Below are 19,689 nucleotides of genomic sequence, written 5' to 3'. Positions count from 1 at the left end.
GAACTGGTGTAATAAGGTCAAATTTTCTAGATTCATTTAGGATTCTGGCAGCAGCAGCAGCATTCTGATCCCTCTGAAGGGTTTTGGTACTGGCATGGGGCAGACCTGAGAACAGAACACTACAAGAATCAAGTCTGGATGAAACAAACGCATGTATTAGAGTCTCTGCGTCAGCCATGGAGAGAAGAGACCAAATTCTATTTGTTTATTTATTTATTTATTTGGATTTCCCACCCCCTTTTTCTCCCCAATTGTACTTGGCCTACTACCCCACTCTCCCGAGCCGTCCCGGTTGCTGCTCCACCCCCCCTCTGCCGATCCGGGGGAGGGCTGTAGACCACCACATGCCTCCTCCCATACATGTGGAGCCACCGGCCGCTTCTTTTCACCTGAGGGGTTTCACCAGGGGGGACGTAGTGCGTGGGAGGATCACGCTACCTCCCCCACTCCCACTCCCACTCCCACTAAACAGGCGCCCCGAGCAAGCAGAGGAAGCGCTAGTGCAGCGACCAGGACACATACCCACATCCGGCTTCCCACCCGCACACACGACCAACTGTGTCTGTAAGGACGCCCGACCAAGCCGAAGGTAACACGGGGGATTCGAACCGGCGATCCCCATGTAGGTAGGCAACGGACTAGACCGCTACGCTACCCGGACGCCCCGAAAGACTGGATTTTAGCTTTGTTACGTAAGAGAAGAAAGGGCAGTCTTGGTGATTTCTTTTAATGTGCTTAAAGTTCTCGATCTCAAAGCTGGCAAATGAGCCCAGTTCTGTTGAGAGTCCTCAGCTCGTCCACGCGTCCCGCCGCTGGGGGAGCAGGGGTGAGGGCGTTTGCCACTGACTGACAGGTCAGAAAATGACCTTCCCTGTTGGTCGACAGGCTTTCACTGCGTCATGCGTGTCCGCGATCAGCTGTCTGCATCCCTACAGTTCCACACACAGGGTGCTGAGGCGCTGCGTTACGTCACACGTAGGAGCCAGATCACAGAAACCACTTCTCATCCTCACGAAGAAGGCGTCCCCCTTCCTACTCATGCTGCAGGTGCTGCAGGTGTAATGGAGGAGGTATAGCGTCTGTCTGGTTGGTGTGTGTGTGTGTGTGTGTGTGTGTGTGTGTGTGTGTGTGTGTGTGTGTGTGTGTGTGTGTACATGTTTAGCCATCCTTATGTGGACCAAATGTCCTCATTAGGATAGCAAAACCTGACAGCACCTACCTTGTGTGGACATTTCAGAGGTCCTCACAAGGAAAAGGGTCTATTTTAGGGTTAGGACTTGGTTTTAGGGTTGGGGTTAGGATTAGGGTTAGGTAAAGGTTAGGGTTAGATTAAGGGTTAGGGTTAGGTGTGTAGTTTGCGTGGTTAAGGGTAGGGTTAAGGGCTAGGAAATGAATGTAGTCAATGAGAGGTCCTCATAAGGATAGTGAAACGAGTGTTGTGTGTGTGTGTGTGTGTACATGTTTAGCTATCCTTATATGGACCAAATGTCCTCATTAGGATAGCAAAACCTGACAGCACCTACCTTGTGTGGACATTTCAGAGGTCCTCACAAGGAAAAGGGTCTATTTTAGGGTTAGGACTTGGTTTTAGGGTTGGGGTTAGGATTAGGGTTAGGATTAGGGTTAGGTAAAGGTTAGGGTAAGGGTAAGGGTTAGGGTTAGGGTTAGGCGTGTAGTTTGCATGGTTAAGGGTAGGGTTAAGGGCTAGGAAATGAATGTAGTCAATGAGAGGTCCTCATAAGGATAGTGAAACGAGTGTTGTGTGTGTGGTGTGTGTGTGTGTGCACGGGGAAGTGCCACCAGCTCCGCAGCTACACCGATATGTGGGCCGGTTCAACATTTGCGAGGGGCCGGGTTTGGCCCGTGGGCCAGGTGTTTGACCCATGTGGTTTCAGAGAGGAAAGGGAACAGAAACCTTGCAGCGTCCTCCGAAGCTCGACACACCGGCTCATCTCGACTGCTGAGTGAGTTGCTGTTCCACAACAACGCAGCTGCTGTGACGGGACGTGTGCGAGGTCCGTGTTATAACCGACGACTTGATCAGGATTTCTTTACCGAGCTTCCGGCAGCTTCCCACGCCTGATTCTTCAACCCATGATTCCTTCGGCCTGGCTTCATGTTTCATGTTGCTTCGGCGGAAACCAGTCAAGGCGAATCATTTCTGTCTCGAGATTCGAGCGTTTTTAAAGGCAAATACCGCTGATTTGCGGCACCGACGTCCTATTTTAATGTCTTGGAGGTTTTTGTTTTTGCTAACTTGTGTCCCAAAACCAAAACCAGGTCCTCATCAGAAAGGATGGCTGGGATTACAGTAACCCTACCTATGTATGTACGTTGGTCTTCTTGGGGCCACGTCTCATCATCCAGTAGCTCTACATCTCCTTGAGACCTTCTGCGTCATGTGTAGGAAAACCTTTGCCTTCTGCCAGCCTTTCATCTGTTCCAGTTCAGCGAGGCCGTGCCAGGGGGGGCTTGCAGCGCTGCCTTCTGGTCTGGTGAGAGAGGCGCTTCCGGCCTCAACTACTGAACCCGGTTCTCCAAGGCCACGCCGGAGCAAACAGGTGAATTCAGAAAGCGAGTGCCGTCCATCCATCCGTCCATTATCCGCCCGCTTATCCTGCTCTCAGGGTCGCGGGGGGATGCTGGAGCTTATATCCCAGCAGCCACTGGGCGGCAGGCGGGGAGACACCCTGGACAGACCATCACAGGGCCACACACACACACACACACACACACATTCACACCTAGGGACAATGTAGTACGGCCGAGTCACCTGACCTACATGTCTTTGGACCGTGGGAGGAAACCCACACAGACACGGGGAGAACATGCAAACTCCACACAGAGGACGACCCGGGACGGCCCCCAAGGTTGGACCACCCCGGGGCTCGAACCCAGGACCTGCTTGCTGTGAGGCGACCGCACTAACCACTCTGCCACAGTCATGCATAAACAAACAAATAAACAAACAAATAAACAAACAAAGTGAGTGGGTTTCTTTAAATGCTGCATGACCTGTTGTGCGTTGTGAGTGGTAGTCAAGTGAGGCAGGAAGCACAGCGTGTTACAGCTGCTGCGGCTCAGCAGCCCGGTCTGACATGCACTGCAGCCTGAAGCAATCAGTCAGACAGACAGACAGTCAGACAGACAGTCAGTCAGGCAGACAGACAGTCAGTCAGACAGACAGATGGTCGGTCACAGGACCACAGATGCAGCAGTGAAGCACAGCCCCATCACACACACACACACACACACACACACACACACGAGACAGGAAAGGGGGCCGGCAAGAGAAACAGAAGAAGAGGTAGTGTGGCGGTAGTGTGGCGGGTGTGTGGCGGTAGTGTGTGGCGGTAGTGTGGCGGGTGTGTGGCGGTAGTGTGTGGCGGTAGTGTGTGGCGGTAGTGTGGCGGGTGTGTGCATCAGGAGAGCCTCTGTGTGATCTACCGACCAAAGCGGTGAGTAACTGCTCTGCTCTCTCCCTACTTTCTTAGTGCGTTTAACTAAACCAAGTGAAAGTGTGTGTGTGTGTGTGTGTGTGTGTGTGTGTGTGTGTGTGTGTGTGTGTGTGTGTGTGTGTGTGTGTGTGTGTGTGTGTGTGTGTGCGAGCTGCTGGTAGCGGATGTGTGGGTGGATGTTGGACTCCTCTTGTCTAGCTGAAGGTGCCGAAGTGTTGTGTTTTTGTGCACGGTGGTGTGCGTGGTGAGCCGCGCCCCGTACTCATGCTCAACATGTATAGACAACATGAGGGCGTCTGGTGTCCTTGCTGTCCGTCATGACCACAGTGTGTGTGTGTGTGCGTGTGTGTGTGTGTGTGTGTGTGTGTGTGTGTGTGTGTGTGGGATTTCTGCTGTGTTGGCTGTGTTAAACACGATCAATACACCGAGGGTGCGGCATCCGCCTGTGCTCAGCCCTGGTAATAATGTTGTCCGGTGCCGTCTGGAGACGGACACATTATCTGTGTGTGCTCATCAGCACTACACAACCAGAGCATCACCCCCCCGACCCCTCCCCCTCCCCTCCCCTCCCCCGCATACACAACTACACCCCCTCCCGCTCCTCAAGCACAGGGACACCACAGCAGACCTCTCCTCCAGGTCCATGCCCGGCTTTTGGACCTTGGAGGTAGAATCCTGAGCCGAGGCGGGCGGGGGGGGGGGGGGTCCTGCACCGGGGCGGTCTGGGGCGGTTCTCTTACTGTGGGAGTTACGACTTGTGAGTAGGACTGTGTGTCGGTGATGTGATGTGATTTTCCACATAACTTGTTATGGTGGGTTGTTCACCTTATCTAGTCCGTCGCCCCACTTCCGGGCGGAGCCCCACCGACCAGCCCAGCATGCGCACCTGGTGCTCTTTACTCCGACTACGTAGCGCACTGGGCAACACAAACCGCATTGGAGACGGACACATTATCTGTGCGCTCATCAGCACCACACAACCAGAGCATCACCCCCTCCCCCTCCCCCTCCCCCTCCCCCGCATACACAACTACACCCCCTCCTGCTCCTCAAGCACAGGGACATCACAGCACAGTCATAGGTTTGTGAAAGCGATGTCTCAGAAACATGTTGACACCCGGTAAGAATCCACCGACCCACGGACACAGAACCGGCATCATATATCATAATGCACAGGGTGGAGGAAGGCCTGCATGCACACCCGGTCCACACCACCCAGTCAACACCACCCACACCACCCGGTCAACACCACCCAGTCAACACCACCACCCAGTCAACACCACCCAGTCAACAGCACCACCCAGTCAACACCACCACCAAGTCAACACCACCCAGTTAACACCACCACCCAGTCAACACCACCACCAAGTCAACACCACCCAGCCAACACCACCCAGTGCTGCTGTTATACATGTGAGCGTCTGAACGTTCTTGGAAACCTGACTTCTTCTTCTTCTTCTCCTCCTCCTCCTCCCCTGATGCGACCAGATACTCGTAAGGTTTGTTTGCTATAGATGGTGGACGGGCTTTGATGGCTTGGCCCGTGATGTGCCAGCGGAAGATAAAAATGCTGACTTCTCACTTCTTGCTTCTCTATTCCCGTCGTGATGGGAAGTAGAGTCTCACAGGTTCCTCCAGGAGTAACCGCTTCCTCATTCTCCCGGGGTGGTGGAAAAAGGGGGAGGGGGGTTTCTCACTGACCTTGACAGAGGTACCTAATTTCTGATCACTGTATCGATGATATCTGGTCCGTCAGCAAAAGCTTTGGAGGAAGTTGGTGATTGCTTCCTCTTGCGTGCGGGGTTGTTCCACAGGGCGCCTTACAGAGCACCCTTTGTTGGCTTTGCTGAGCGAGACGGGCCGTGGTGTGAAGTGTGCTGTTTACTGCCGCCGTGGAAACCCCTCCGCTAAATAAACTCTTTGTTAGTCATTCGGGGTGGAACATCACATGTCTGAAACTGTCTGGTTGTCGTTTCGTTTAATGTTGCATGTGCCTCTCCGATGCCCCCACAGGGTTGCGGCGTGACAGGTGACAATGAAGAGGTCGCAGAGCCCGGGGACGTCGTCCGACTTCTCCCTGGAGACGGATGACCGCACGGAAGAGGAGAGGTTGCTGGCTAAACCGGTCAACAAGGACGGTCTGGTGTCTGCGCTGAACATGGGCAGCATGGGCAGGCCCGAAGCCCCCATGGACACCAACTACCAGGAGGAGATGGAAAAGGCCAAGCCCAAGATGAAGTTCGATCTCACCTTTGACAAGTGAGACACGCCGTGCAAAGTTAACTCGGGTTATGAGCGTCGAGCGAGACCAATGTGCTGCATGCAAAGCCTATAGGCTACAGCTGTTCCTGGGTGTGCTAGCATTAAAAGTTGTATGCTCCGGGGGGACATCTGAGTAGCGTAGCGGTCTATCCCATTGCCTCCCGGTTCGAATCCCCCGTGTTGCCTCCCGGCTTGGTCGGGCGTCCCTACAGATACAATAGGCCACGACTGCAGGTGGGAAGCCGGATGTGGGTATGTGTCCTGGTCGCTGCTCTAGCTCCTCCTCTGGTCGGTCAGGGCACCTGTTCAGGGGGGAGGGGGGGTAGCGTGATCCTCCCATGCGCTACGTGCCCCTGGTGAAACTTCTCACTGTCAGGTGAAAAGAATCAAATCAAATCAATTTTATTTGTATAGCCCAATATCACCAATTACACATTTGCCTCAGTGGGCTTAACAGCAACACAACACCCTGTCCTTAGACCCTCTCATCAGATGAGGAAAAACTCCCTAAAAAACCCCTTTAACAGGGAGAAACCTCAGGGAGAGCAACAGAGGAGGGATCTCTCTCCTAAGATGGACAGCGTGCAATGGATGTTGTGTTCGCGCAATTTACATAATACAACATTGAAAGAGGAGAACAGAATTATAATGGGCATAAAATGTATGAAGAACATGATGCACAGGATGCCAAGCAGTGTCCACATGCCAACGGAGCAGTCCAGGACCCAAGCCACGTGACCAGTATCATCACGTAATAAGAAAACTTAGGTGAGGAGTGGAAGGGCAGGCAGCATCCAAATGGCGACCACCATCGCCACGGAGATCTGGGAGGAGAACCGACCGCACATGCATGCAAGAGAGACTCACATGACACCGTTCAGACACAGAGAAAGAGAAAGGAGAAGACGTCATTCAGAGAGAGAGAAAAGACATGTTAGAGAAGAGAACAGTTTGCAATAGTCATTAGCCATAATCAATTAAGTCATCAATTCGTCATAATCTATACTCTGTAATCTATACTCGATAATCTGGTCGGCAGAACAGTGGTTGGTAAATTCATTGAGACAGAAAACCAACCCGCCATCCAGTACAGGTTGTGAAGCACTCAACTTAAAGGCAACTAATTGTAAGCTAAGGCAGAAAGATGAGTTTTAAGTTTGGATTTAAAGGACTCAACAGACTCTGATTGTCTGATGGCAGCAGGCAGGTTATTCTACAAGAACTGGGCCCGGTAGGAAAAGGCCCTGCTGCCACCAGCTGACTTCTGTTTAACTTTGGGTACACACAGGAGCCCTGTATTTTGAGAACGAAGAGCTCGAGATGGCATGTACAGTTTAATGATATCAGACAGGTAGGATGGAGCGAGCCCATTTAGGATTTTATAAGTCAGCAGAAGCACTTTGTATTCTGATCTAACATGGATAGGAAGCCAATGAAGGGAGGCAAGAGTTGGTGTAATATGGTCAAATGTTCTAGTTTTAGTTAGGATTCCAGCAGCAGCATTCTGAACCATCTGAAGACCTGAAAACACAACATTACAGTAATCAAGTCTGGATCAAACAAATGCATGTATTAGAGTCTCTGTGTCAGACATGGAGAGAAAAGACCGAATTTTAGCGATGTTACGTAAATGAAAAAAGGCAGTCTTGATGATCTCTTCAATGTGCTTATCAAAGGAAAGGCTGGGATCAAACGTAACACCGAGAAGTTTGGCTGCCACACTTTGTGAAACCACAGAGTTGTCGATTGTTATCGTTACTTGATCAAATTGGTGTCTGTGTCTAGCAAGGCCAACGACCAGCATCTCAGTTTTATCTGAATTTAAAAGCAGAAAGTTAAGTGACATCCAGTTTTTCACAGTAGCCAAGCAGGCCTCTAAGTTAGTGATTTGAGTATGATCATCAGCCCTTATAGGCACATACAGCTGAGTATCACCAGCATAGCAATGGAACTTTATTCCATAACTGCGTAAAATTTGGCCAAGAGGTGTAATGTAAAGAGAGAAAAGTAGAAGGCCAAGTACTGAGCCCTGAGGCAAACCATATTTAATGTCAGAAAATGTTGATATAATATTATTATAGCAGACACAATGTGTTCTTCCAGATAAGTAGGACTTAAGCCAAGAGAGAGCTAAGCCAGAGACACCAAAATTACAATTTAATCTATCTAAAAGTATACAGTGATCAGTGGTGTCAAAGGCTGCACTGAGGTCCAGTAGTAGAAGCACAGAAGTGGAATCAGAGTCGATCGCCAGTAGGAGATCATTTACCACTCTGGTCAGAGCAGTTTCAGTGGAGTGACAGGGCCTGAAAGCCGACTGAAAAGGTTCATATAGATGGTTTTCTTTTATATGGGTCAAAAGTTGTTGATACACAACTCTCTCTAGTGCTTTAGAGAAGAATGGAAGATTAGAGACTGGCCGATAGTTATTAAGAGACCCTGGGTCGAGGTGCGGTTTTTTTAAGTAGAGGTTTAACCACAGCTGTCTTAAAACTGCTGGGAACAATGCCAGTAGTAAGAGAGCAATTAATGATGTCTAGCACTGTAGGTCCAAGAAAAGGCCAGAGGTCTTTAAAAAGTTTTGCTGGTAAGGGATCAAGTAGGCAAGCAGTTGGTTTAGAAGCTGACACGAACTCAGTCAAAGTATCAAGTGAGATAGTCTCAAAAGCTGTAATAACTGGAACTGTCAGTGACCCATTGTGTAGATTTGAATAGTGTAGATATGAAAAGTGTAGATATGAAAAGAAGCGTGTGGTGACTCCACATGTATGGGAGGAGGCATGTGGTAGTCTGCAGCCCTCCCCGGATCGGCAGAGGGGGGTGGAGCAGCGGCCGGGGCAGCTCGGAAGAGTGGGGTAATTGGCCAAGTACAATTGAGGGAGAAAAAGGGGGGGGGTCCAAAAAAAAAAGGATGCTCTGGAAAACTTAACCATATCTTTATTTTGTCAACCTCGGGCCAAGAGACCATATAACGTGTCCCAGATAGCAACGAATCTTTGGCCCAAATACGGCCCACATCTGCAGTTATCTCACGGCCCACGCTTTGAATAACGGCATTGCCTCAGGGAGAGTGTGGCTGCCTCAACTCAGCCACACTTGGGCCACATCTGGCCCACATAGTATGTGCTGTAACCTAAGTCCAGAAGTGGAAAAACCCGGTCCAGAAAGTAAAAACCCTAACCATGTCTTTACTCCATACATGTATTAAACCAGCTAATTTGGGAAACTAGTCAGTGCAATCTGATGGTTTAGTACATGAGTGGAGTAAAGACACAGTTAGGGTTTTTACTTTCTGGACCGGGTTTTTCCACCTCTGCCTAAGTCAAGCCCGGTTCATTACATTTGGGCCATGCCTGGCCCACACAACACTTGCCGTAACCCAAATCAGGCCCGGCTTATGACATTTGGGCCACGTCTGGCCCACACAATAGTTGCCAGGGCCTTAACCGAGCCGTAAGTACCAACAGTGCTCCAGATTAGACCCAAATGTGTCTGCCGTGTGGGGGGATTTTGCAGTCGCTAACATTTGCTTGCATTTGTAGAAAAATTCGAGGTTTGGAGGACAGCGAAGACGGGCAAGCTGACAGGAGATACGACATCAACAGGCTGTTTGAAGCGGTGGCCAATGGGAATATCGGGGAGCTCGAGGGCCTGCATCAGTACCTGCGTCAGAACATGAAGAAACTCAGCAACTTGGAGTGTGAGACTGGCCATGTTCACTGTCACCACTTACCGGCCTCGGTGCGAGTCTGAGAACTGGCACGCAGAAATATGATGCCCCCCCCCTTCTTTTCATATTTTTAGATCAGTCCTACGGCAAAAATGCTCTGATGAAGGCTCTTTTGAATCTCCGAGATGGGAAGAACGAGGCAGTGGAATTTCTCCTTGACATTTCCGAGCGGATGGGGGACATCAAAGGGTTTGTGAACGCAGCCTACACTGACAACTACTACAAAGGTAAACTTTACTTTGGATGCTGTTGCCTTGAATTCAGTTTACAATCTTGTCTCATCGTCCATTTTCTCCCTTTCATTTGTGTTCCTCCTCGCCGCTTGTCTGTAGCCTTCCCTTTCCTTTTCGGATCTGCTGTGCATCACCCGATGAGATCAAAACGCCGCGACAGGGATCTTTCACATGATATATTTGCATTATTACTGCTTGACTTCAGATTCTTCTTCTGCTGTGGCAACATATCTGATACAATTTTGCCAACTAGAAAACTCTTAATATCATTACGAGCGTATAAAAGAAAAAGGAATTCGTACACATTTAATGCACGTCTGTTTTATGAACCCACGCAGGCCAGACAGCTCTTCACATTGCAATTGAGAGGAGGAGCAGCTATTATGTCCAGCTGCTGGTCAGTAAAGGGGCAGACGTCCACGCCAAAGCCTCTGGGAAATTCTTCCAGCAGCACGACGGCCCCAGTTTCTACTTTGGTGAGTGTGCTTCTGATCACGAGGGTCCTCCTCCTGCACAGCGGACATTATTCTTTATGACCCTGTCAAATCACACCGCTTCCAGTGTGGGAAGATGGCGGCGCGAATCCACGTTTGCGGCGGCCTCACCCAGTACCGTCCATGCAGTGTATTTGTCCACATTTAAGTTGTTCCTTCCTTTGGTGGCTGGGAGAGCTGGCGCTGGATCGGCTGGGAGAGCTTGGTCTGCTGCGTCCTGTGGGCCCAAGGACCACAGCCCTGCCTGGAGCTGCGGCCGAGGAGGTAACACCGAAGGCGGTCTGACAGGACGTGGAAGCGGGGCAGGCTAAGCTAACTGCTAGCCCATGCAGACTGGCAGTTCTGATAACACTGAGGGCAGTCTGGCGGAGGCCTCGCCTGGCGTTGACTGTGGTGTTTTTGGTGTCGTCGTGTGCAGTGCGGAGAGGTGTGTCGAGGGTGTCTGGCTGGGAGAGCTGGCGCTGGATTGGCTGGGGGAGCCTGGTCTGCTGCATCCGGTGGGCCCAAGGACCACAGCCCTGCCTGGAGCTGCGCCCGAGGAGGAAGCGCCGAGGGCGGTCTGACAGGACGCAGAAGCGGGGCAGGCTAAGCTAACTGCTAGCCCATGCAGACCGGCAGTTCCGACAGTCATCCTGGCTGGCGTTGGTTCCCTTGGACAGTGATTTTTTTAGTTTTTTGTTTAGTTTGGATATATGTGTTAGTTTAGATATATGTGTTAGTTAGTATGCGTGTCTTGAATTCTTGTAGCTTTGGGATATGTGTTTTTGTCTTTGTGTTGCACCGTTGTGGGCAGGGGGAAACGATATTTCGTTTCACAACGTGTTCCTGATTCCTGAGATGCCACAGTAATAATAGTGAAACGCATAATGTTGATGTGCACCATTGCTCTCAAACTTCATACATGTTCAATATTAAGGGACCGTATCGAGTATGTAGTACATAAGTCTAACAAGTGATGGCCCTCTTCTCTCGTCTGCAGGTGAGCTCCCTCTCTCTCTGGCAGCCTGCACCAACCAGCCACAGGTGGTGGACTTCCTAATGGAGAATAAGTCCCCGAGGGTGGATATTCAGCAGACGGACTCGCAGGGTAACATGGTGCTGCACGCCCTGGTGGCGGTGGCTGACAACACTAGGGAAAGTACCGACTTTATTACCAGAATGTATGACCATATCCTGACCGCCGCTGCAAGGATCCATCCAGATTTGAGGCTGGAGGACATGGTGAATAATCAGGGGCTGACGCCTCTCAAACTAGCTGCCAAGACCGGCAAGATTGGGGTAAGGACTTAAGGCTGGTGTGAGAAACGTTATAAAACCTATCTACTCGTCATAGCTCTGCCAACAGAGTGATAAGGACTTTTTTTTTTTTGGTATTCCTACCTGTCTATCTGTTCACTTTTTGTCCTTGTAGATCTTTGAACACATTCTGCATCGGGAGTTTCAAGAGAGTCACACCAAACACTTGTCCCGCAAGTTCACAGAATGGGTGTATGGGCCCATCCACTGCTCCCTTTATGACCTGGCCTGTCTGGACTCATATGAAGATAACTCCGTCCTGGAGATACTAGTGTATGGCAGTGACACACCTGTGAGCCACCTTATCAAACCAGTCCTATGATACACTCTTTTTCTATATGAAAGAACAAGACATCGGTGTGCATAATGATGAGTTGGGCATACGTTGTGTAATCTCCTTCCAGAATCGTCACAAGATGCTCCAGATTGAGCCCCTGACCAGGCTGCTGGAGGAAAAGTGGAGCAGGTTTGCCGGGCGACTCTTCTTCTTTAGCTTCCTGGTCTACATCCTGTACCTCTCTGTCTTCACTGCCGTCGCCTACAACAAGAACACGGATGAGGTTTGGTGACTGATTATCCTATCAGCAATGCCAACATTGGTTCAGCCCATTTCCCATGATGCACTGTCAAATTGGCGGCCCGCAAAAACACTATGCTCATCTCTGTTTTTCTGATCCCCCAGCCACCGTTCAGCATCAAGCACAGCGCAGAGGGTTACCTGTACCTGGCCGGTCAGCTGCTGACAGCCCTGGCATCCTGCTACTTCTTTATCAGAGGGGTGCGTGGGTGCTCGATATGTTGGGAATTGATATCCGATGGAACGTTTCCATTACTCCTGTATGTTTGCGATTCGATGAGGTGATATTTATGAGGTGATATTTCTAATACAGTGTCTTGCTGTTTAAAACCCCAGATTTCAGACATGAGGAGAAAGCGACTGAAGCTGCAGACGTTGCTGATCGACGGCTATTTTGAGGTTCTTTTGTAAGTTGTCGAGCCGATATTTGGTTATTTTGCTGGTGCAGTTACTGGGGGAAGGAACGGGAATTCAACCTGATTTTAGCGGTAGCTAAATACCAAAGGAAAATGTAGTTGTTGGTGTAAAAAATTGAAATCATGTGGTGGGAATATGTCATGTGACACCATAGGATGCATGATTTTCCTTTTGTAGATAAACTGTGTGGCTACAACCCTAAAACATAACAGGCCAGACTAACATCTCCGACCATGACATATGGGGCAGTTTCACGGGATCGGGGCATGACAGCTAACTTGTTCAGCGGATGCATTGTTTGTCAGTCTGTGCATAAGTGGGCTATTGGTATTTGAAATACTATCTCGAAAGGCCTTTGCAGCAATGCCTCTGCTGTTCAGTTTTACACAGGCCGTCTTGTTCCTACTCTCGGCGGTGCTCTACTGCTGCGGGAGGCATGAGTACCTTGGCTTCCTGGTGTTGAGTCTTGCTCTGAGCTGGGTCAACCTGCTCTACTTCTCCAGAGGCCACAGACACATGGGCATCTACAGCGTCATGATACAGAAGGTACTGCACACGTGATACAGAAGGAACTGCACACATGATACAGAAGGTACTGCACACGTGATACAGAAGGTACTGCACACGTGATACAGAAGGTACTGCACACATGATACAGAAGGTACTGCACACATGATACAGAAGGTACTGCACACGTGATACAGAAGGAACTGCACACATGATATAGAAGGTACTGCACACATGATACAGAAGGACTGCACACATGATACAGAAGGAACTGCACACATGATACAGAAGGAACTGCACACATGATACAGAAGGAACTGCACACATGATACAGAAGGTAGTGCACACATGATACAGAAGGTACTGCACACGTGATACAGAAGGACTGCACACATGATACAGAAGGTAGTGCACACATGATACAGAAGGAACTGCACACATGATACAGAAGGAACTGCACACATGATACAGAAGGAACTGCACACGTGATACAGAAGGTACTGCACACATGATACAGAAGGAACTGCACACATGATACAGAAGGAACTGCACACATGATACAGAAGGTACTGCACACGTGATACAGAAGGACTGCACACATGATACAGAAGGTAGTGCACACATGATACAGAAGGTACTGCACACATGATACAGAAGGTACTGCACACATGATACAGAAGGTACTGCACACGTGATACAGAAGGTACTGCACACATGATACAGAAGGTACTGCACACATGATACAGAAGGTACTGCACACATTATACAGAAGGTACTGCACACGTGATACAGAAGGACTGCACACATGATACAGAAGGTAGTGCACACATGATACAGAAGGTACTGCACACATGATACAGAAGGTACTGCACACATGATACAGAAGGTACTGCACACATTATACAGAAGGTACTGCACACGTGATACAGAAGGAACTGCACACATGATACAGAAGGTACTGCACACATGATACAGAAGGTACTGCACACATGATACAGAAGGTACTGCACACATGATACAGAAGGTACTGCACACATTATACAGAAGGTACTGCACACGTGATACAGAAGGACTGCACACATGATACAGAAGGTAGTGCACACATGATACAGAAGGAGCTGCACACAGGCTACGGAGTCCCGCCACACTTGTGACTCATTGCTGAATAAATAAAAGGTTATGCCCGAATATTCTATTACGTGCTTAAATGTCAATTTATAACACCTTGACATATCCAGACAAGTGAACAATCCAAGAGCTGAGCCCCTCCAACAGTTTTTCTCTCTTTGTCTCTCCTTTACTTTGTAGATGATCCTTGGTGATATCCTGCGCTTCCTCTTTGTTTACATTGTCTTCTTGTTTGGATTTTCAGCAGGTATTTCATGTCTCCTCTCCAAAGAGATTTCATTCCAAGATAAGACACATAAAAAAAAAAAACACCGAACAGTTGAAATGGGGAAAAAAAGGGTATTCAGTTGCAGTTGAATATTATGTAGCATTTTCTCTATCTTAAGATATTTGGTTGCAAAGTCAAGTCAATTTTATTTGTATCATTACAGAGAAATCAATTTTTTTTTAAATGTCAGTTGTAAACAACATATACCAGTTGCTTTCCAACAATGGATAGACAGATTTTTTTTTTTTAAAGAGATACGGTAGCCAGTATCAAGTGATACTCTATTTATGCAGTAATCTCTTCACCACTATCTTTGCACATCCTAGCGGTGGTGACCCTGTTCTCCGATTCCCCTGTGAACAACACAACCAGCCATGAGGGTCACAAGGAGCCAGGCGTCTGTGGGCCTTGCGACCCTGAAGAGCCAAGGCACGGCCAAAAATCCACCTTCAGAAACATCTCCTATACCACCCTGGAGCTCTTCAAATTTACCATTGGTATGGGTGACCTGGAGTTCACTGAGAGGTACCAGTACAAGGAGGTGTTCTACATGCTCGTCATCACCTACATCATCCTCACTTATATCCTACTGCTCAACATGCTCATTGCCCTCATGAGCCGCACTGTGGAGAAGATCACCCTGGAGAGCACCAGCATCTGGAAACTACAGGTGATGTGCGCCACCTCCCTGCGCATCACGCCGTTCTAGTCCAGGATTGAAATGAACGGGCACAACCTTTGCTAATGGCTATCTGGGTACGTTCATTTTCAGAGGGCAATCACTATCTTGGATCTGGAGAAGTGGCTTCCTCACTGCATGAGAAAGAGGTTTCGCTCCGGGGTGGAGAAGCCACTAGACGGCACAGCTGGACTTGACCGGCGCTGGTGCTTCAGGTTTGGCCAATATGAATAACTGAAAATGTCTTTCATTCAATTTGAGAGTGACCTGACAGGGACGTACTCCATGTCCATTTTTGGCTGTGAAATATGCTACAGTTGCTTCTTTGTCTACTAATTCTACGGTCTCGATTTGTCGAGAGGGGTGAAAAATGTAAAGGTTTTAGATAGTTTGCATTTTTCTTCCTTAAATCAAGGATGATGTTTTGCTGCTGACAGACAGCACCGATTACACTGAGGTAAATTACAGAGCTGAGATTCGTGGCTGTGTGTGTCAACAATAAATCAGGGCTGCCTGTAGGGGGGGGGGGTGCTTTCTGGGACCCAGCCACTAGGGGGGGCAATGGAGGCCAGCAATAATCATGTTCATCCTAAATATAAGTAATGATAATGGCAATACTTGCCATTGAGTGTGAACTGGCTAAAGAGAAGGACTCTAAAGACATTATAAAGGATTTTGCATTCAGTAAGATAAGGAAGATGGCTGTGCAAGAGGCAAAGATGAAGCCATACGGTAAGAAATTGCATTTCCTACTGAGAAATGTGCAGTGTAAGTGTAGCAGATCTCTGTTGACCATGGTGTGTTTAAGTGTGTCAAGGGTTCTATTATGGTGTGTGTGTGTATGTGAATGCAGAAAATATGAGTATATACATAAAATAAATTGAATGGCTATAACACATGGCATAGGGAGTAACAGACCAAGCTAAAAACGGACCAAAATGGTAGGCAGGGGTGGGGATCTATAAAAAGACTTGCCTGAAAATATGTTTTTAGTGAGAGAGAGAGAGAGAGAGAGAGAGAGAGAGAGAGAGAGAGAGAGAGAGAGAGAGAGAGAGAGAGAGAGAGAGAGAGAGAGAGAGAGAGAGAGAGAGAGAGAGAGAGAGCACGCCCATGTGTTGATATGAGTGAAGCAGATTTTGGGTGCATTCTCTGGATCTTTGCAAGGGCCCAGCCATTTCTGTGGGCGGGCCTGCAGTAAATTATAATAGAAATATATTTTCAACATTTTCGACATGGGTGCAGTGGTTAGCACGGTCGCCTCACAGCAAGAAGGTCCTGGGTTCGAGCCCTGGGGTAGTCCAACCTAGGTCTTGTCCCGGGTCGTCCTGTGGAGTTTTCATGTCCTCCCCGTGTCTGCGTGGGTTTCCTCCGGGTGCGCCGGTTTCCTCCCACAGTCAAAAGACATGTAGGTCAGGTGAATTGGCCGTACTAAATTGTCTCTAGGTGTGAATGTGTGTGCGTGTCGCCTCTGTGATGGACTGGCGGCCTGTCCAGGGTGTCTCCCCGCCTGCCACCCAATGACTGCTGGGATAGGCTCCAGCATCCCACGCGACCCTGAGAGCAGGATAAGCAGTTTGGATAATGGATGGATGGATATACACTATATGGACGAAAGTATTGGGACACACCTCTTAATCACTGAATTCAGGTGTTTCATTCAGACCCATTGCCACAGGTGTATAAAACCCAGCAGCTAGCCATGCAGTCTGCATTTACAAACATTTGTGAAAGAATGGGTCGTTCTGAAGAGCTCAGTGATTTCAAGCGTGATACCGTCATAGGATGCCACCTTTGCAATAAATCAGTTCGTGAAATTTCTTCCCTGCTAGATATTCCACGGTCAACTGTAAGCGGTATTATTGAAAAGTCGAAGCATTTAAGAACTGCAGCAACTCAGCCACGACGTGGCAGACCACGTAAAGTCACACAGCGGGGTCACGAGTGCTGAGGTGCATAGTGCGTAAAAGTCGCCAACGCTCTGTTGACTCAATAACTGCAGAGGTCCAAACTTCCTCTGGCATCAACATCAGCACAAAAACGGTGCGCCAGGAGCTCCATGGAATGGGTTTCCATGGCAGAGCAGCTGCATGCAAGCCTTACACCACCAAGCACAATGGCAAGCGTCAGATGGAGTGGTGTAAAGCACGCTGCCAGTGGACTCTGGAGCAGTGGAAACGTGTTCTGTGGAGTGATGATCACTCTTCTCTGTCTGGCAGTCTGATGGACGAGTCTGGATTTGGCAGATGCCAGGAGAACGTTACCTGCCTGACTGCATTGTGCCAACTGTAAAGTTTGGTAGAGGAGGGATATCGGTACGGGGTTATTTTCAGGGGTTGGGCGAGGCCCCTTAGTTCCAGTGAAGGGAAATCTTAATGCTTCAGCATACCGAGACATTTTGGACAATTCTATGCTTCCAACTTTGTGGGAACAGTTTGGGGAGGGCCCTTTTCTGTTCCAGCATGACTGTGCCCCAGTGCACAAAGCAAGGTCCATTAAGACATGGTTGGGTGAGTTTGGTGTGGAAGAACTTGACTGGCCCGCACAGAGCCCTGACCTCAACCCCATCGAACACCATTGGGATGAACTAGAATGGAGATTGCGAGCCAGGTCTTCTCGTCCAACATCAGTGCCTGACCTCACAAACGCTCTTCTGGCTGAATGGGCAAAAAAATCCCACAGACACACTCCAAAATCTCGGGGAAAGCCTTCCCAGAAGATTGGAAGCTGTCATAGCTGCAAAAGGGGGACCAACTCCCTATTAATGCCTATGGGTTTAGAATGGGATGTCATAAAAGCTCCTGTAGGTGTAATGGCCAGGTGTCCCGATACTTGTGCCCACATAGTGTATGTTCCAACATTTTCAACCATGGCCTTGTCAGCTGCCTGCTGGTCGTGTATTTATCGTTAAGTTTCAGCCATCCCGTGAATGATACCCCACTAGCAAAAAAAAAGAAAAGAGTTTAGACTGTAACGATATCAAACCAGAAACACAAAGTTACTTGATCGGGTTCAACCTCTTCTCTGATCCAGCCAGCTGCAGCTGTGTGTGATCCGGTTTAGTGGCTATGAATGAATGAATGAATGATGGTATGAATAGTATTGCGCCGTTCCCTCGAATGTGCCTTCTCTGACAGCTGATTAACGTGACACACAACAGACAGTGATTGGGGCATGTGTCCTCTTGTCGCCTCAGAGTGGAGGAAGTCAACTGGAACAAGTGGAACATCAACCTGGGCATAATCAACGAGAATCCCGGCGACTGGCTCCTACTGCCCAGCTCACACGTTCTGCAGGATGCAGGTGTGGCTGGACAAACCTACACTCCAACCCTCTATATCAGTGTTTCTCAACCCAGCCCTCAAGGACCCCCTATCCTGCAGATTTTCATTGTAACCCTGCATAGGTAGCTCTGCTTGTACTTACTCAACCAATCATCTCGCAGCACTTAATTATGCAAGGTGTGCAAACTCTGACATTCACTGCTGAATTACTACAAACAGGTACCTATTCAGGGTTGCAAAGAAAATCTGCAGGGTAGGGGTTCCTTGAGGACTGGGTTGAGAAACACTGCTCTATATATTAAGAAACATGCAGGATTTTGCCTTTTTTTAGGACATTTATTTTGCGGCAGGATGGCCCACAATCGGCTCTGTGCATAACTGTAGTCCACTGACTTCCGGTTTCTGCCGCAGCGGTCACGCCAGTTTCCTGTTTGTTGGCGCGCGCTATTGACAATGGCGTGTTTTTTCGTGATTTCTGCGAGATGTACCATGGATAAATGTCAACGGCATGCGGTTCCGTCCACAATTCCACACAAGTTACGTCCACAATTATGAGGATGAGGGTCCTCATAACTGTGGACGTAACTTGATGTGTACAACCTGAAACTTTTCACCCGTTTGCTGGTAGGTGCAGGCGAAAGTGTGTGGACAGTTGTGTGCATGTCGCGGACATTTACCCGTGGTAAATCCTGCAGGCATCGCGAAAAATACTGTCAACAGCGCGCGCCAACAAACAGGAAACTGGTATGACCGCTGCAGTGGAAACCGGAAGTCAGCGGACTACAGTTGTGCACAGAGTCGATTCCCCCGCTGGTGGCCAAACTAAAAGGTGAATCCGCCTCCTCTCTTGTCCACAGGGAGGCGCTGGGGAGGCTTCTTGCGGGAAGTCAGTCGGCGGGCCAGGCACCGCCAGCAGAGCCGGCAGGGCACGGAGATGACGACGCCTGCGTCCGCCACTCCGGTCTAAAACAACGACACAAGAAACGACAGAGAACCTCACGCGCGGCCATTTTCTTACCTGCCGGTTGACCTGCGCGATTTCATCCCAACCCAGTATCCTGTTAGTCTCTCATGTAACACCACGTGGTGGATTGCAGGTTTTGACTTTTCAACTCATTCGTCAGCGTGACTCTACATCAAGCTGAAATAAAGTATTGCTGTGATGTCGGAACAACATAAGATAAATGCAGTTGGTGTTCCCTGACTAAGATCATCATCTACGTGGACTTGGGTTAGACCAAACAAGTCCTCGGTGTCTGCAGATAGTTGCGTCCAGCACCTGAATGCGATCTATCCTCCCTGACCAAGAGTCCGTTGCTTTTGCAGTCACCGTTTGCCCCAAACCCTCGGTGGAGTATC

At 49.1% G+C, this 19,689-nt stretch overlaps 1 protein-coding gene across 1 annotated transcript; it reads left to right on the top strand.

Annotated features, from left to right (window-relative positions):
* The first annotated feature begins 2,310 nt into the window (after nucleotides 1-2,310).
* Nucleotides 2,311-19,525, top strand: trpv1 (transient receptor potential cation channel, subfamily V, member 1). The gene is made up of 17 exons (XM_056284715.1): nucleotides 2,311-2,329; nucleotides 2,447-2,561; nucleotides 5,472-5,717; nucleotides 9,263-9,420; nucleotides 9,525-9,677; nucleotides 10,022-10,159; nucleotides 11,157-11,455; nucleotides 11,589-11,765; nucleotides 11,878-12,033; nucleotides 12,156-12,251; nucleotides 12,387-12,457; nucleotides 12,848-13,013; nucleotides 14,283-14,349; nucleotides 14,697-15,040; nucleotides 15,143-15,264; nucleotides 18,243-18,349; nucleotides 19,188-19,525. Exons 3-17 carry the CDS (start codon nucleotides 5,494-5,496, stop codon nucleotides 19,295-19,297), a joined length of 2,388 nt encoding a protein of 795 aa, XP_056140690.1. The 5' UTR covers nucleotides 2,311-2,329; nucleotides 2,447-2,561; nucleotides 5,472-5,493; the 3' UTR covers nucleotides 19,298-19,525.
* Nucleotides 19,526-19,689: the final 164 nt, after the last annotated feature.

Source organism: Lampris incognitus, chromosome 8 (genome assembly GCF_029633865.1).
Source record: "Lampris incognitus isolate fLamInc1 chromosome 8, fLamInc1.hap2, whole genome shotgun sequence".
In the NCBI taxonomy this organism is placed as follows: domain Eukaryota; kingdom Metazoa; phylum Chordata; class Actinopteri; order Lampriformes; family Lampridae; genus Lampris; species Lampris incognitus.
This window is presented reverse-complemented; position numbering and strand designations above follow the sequence as displayed.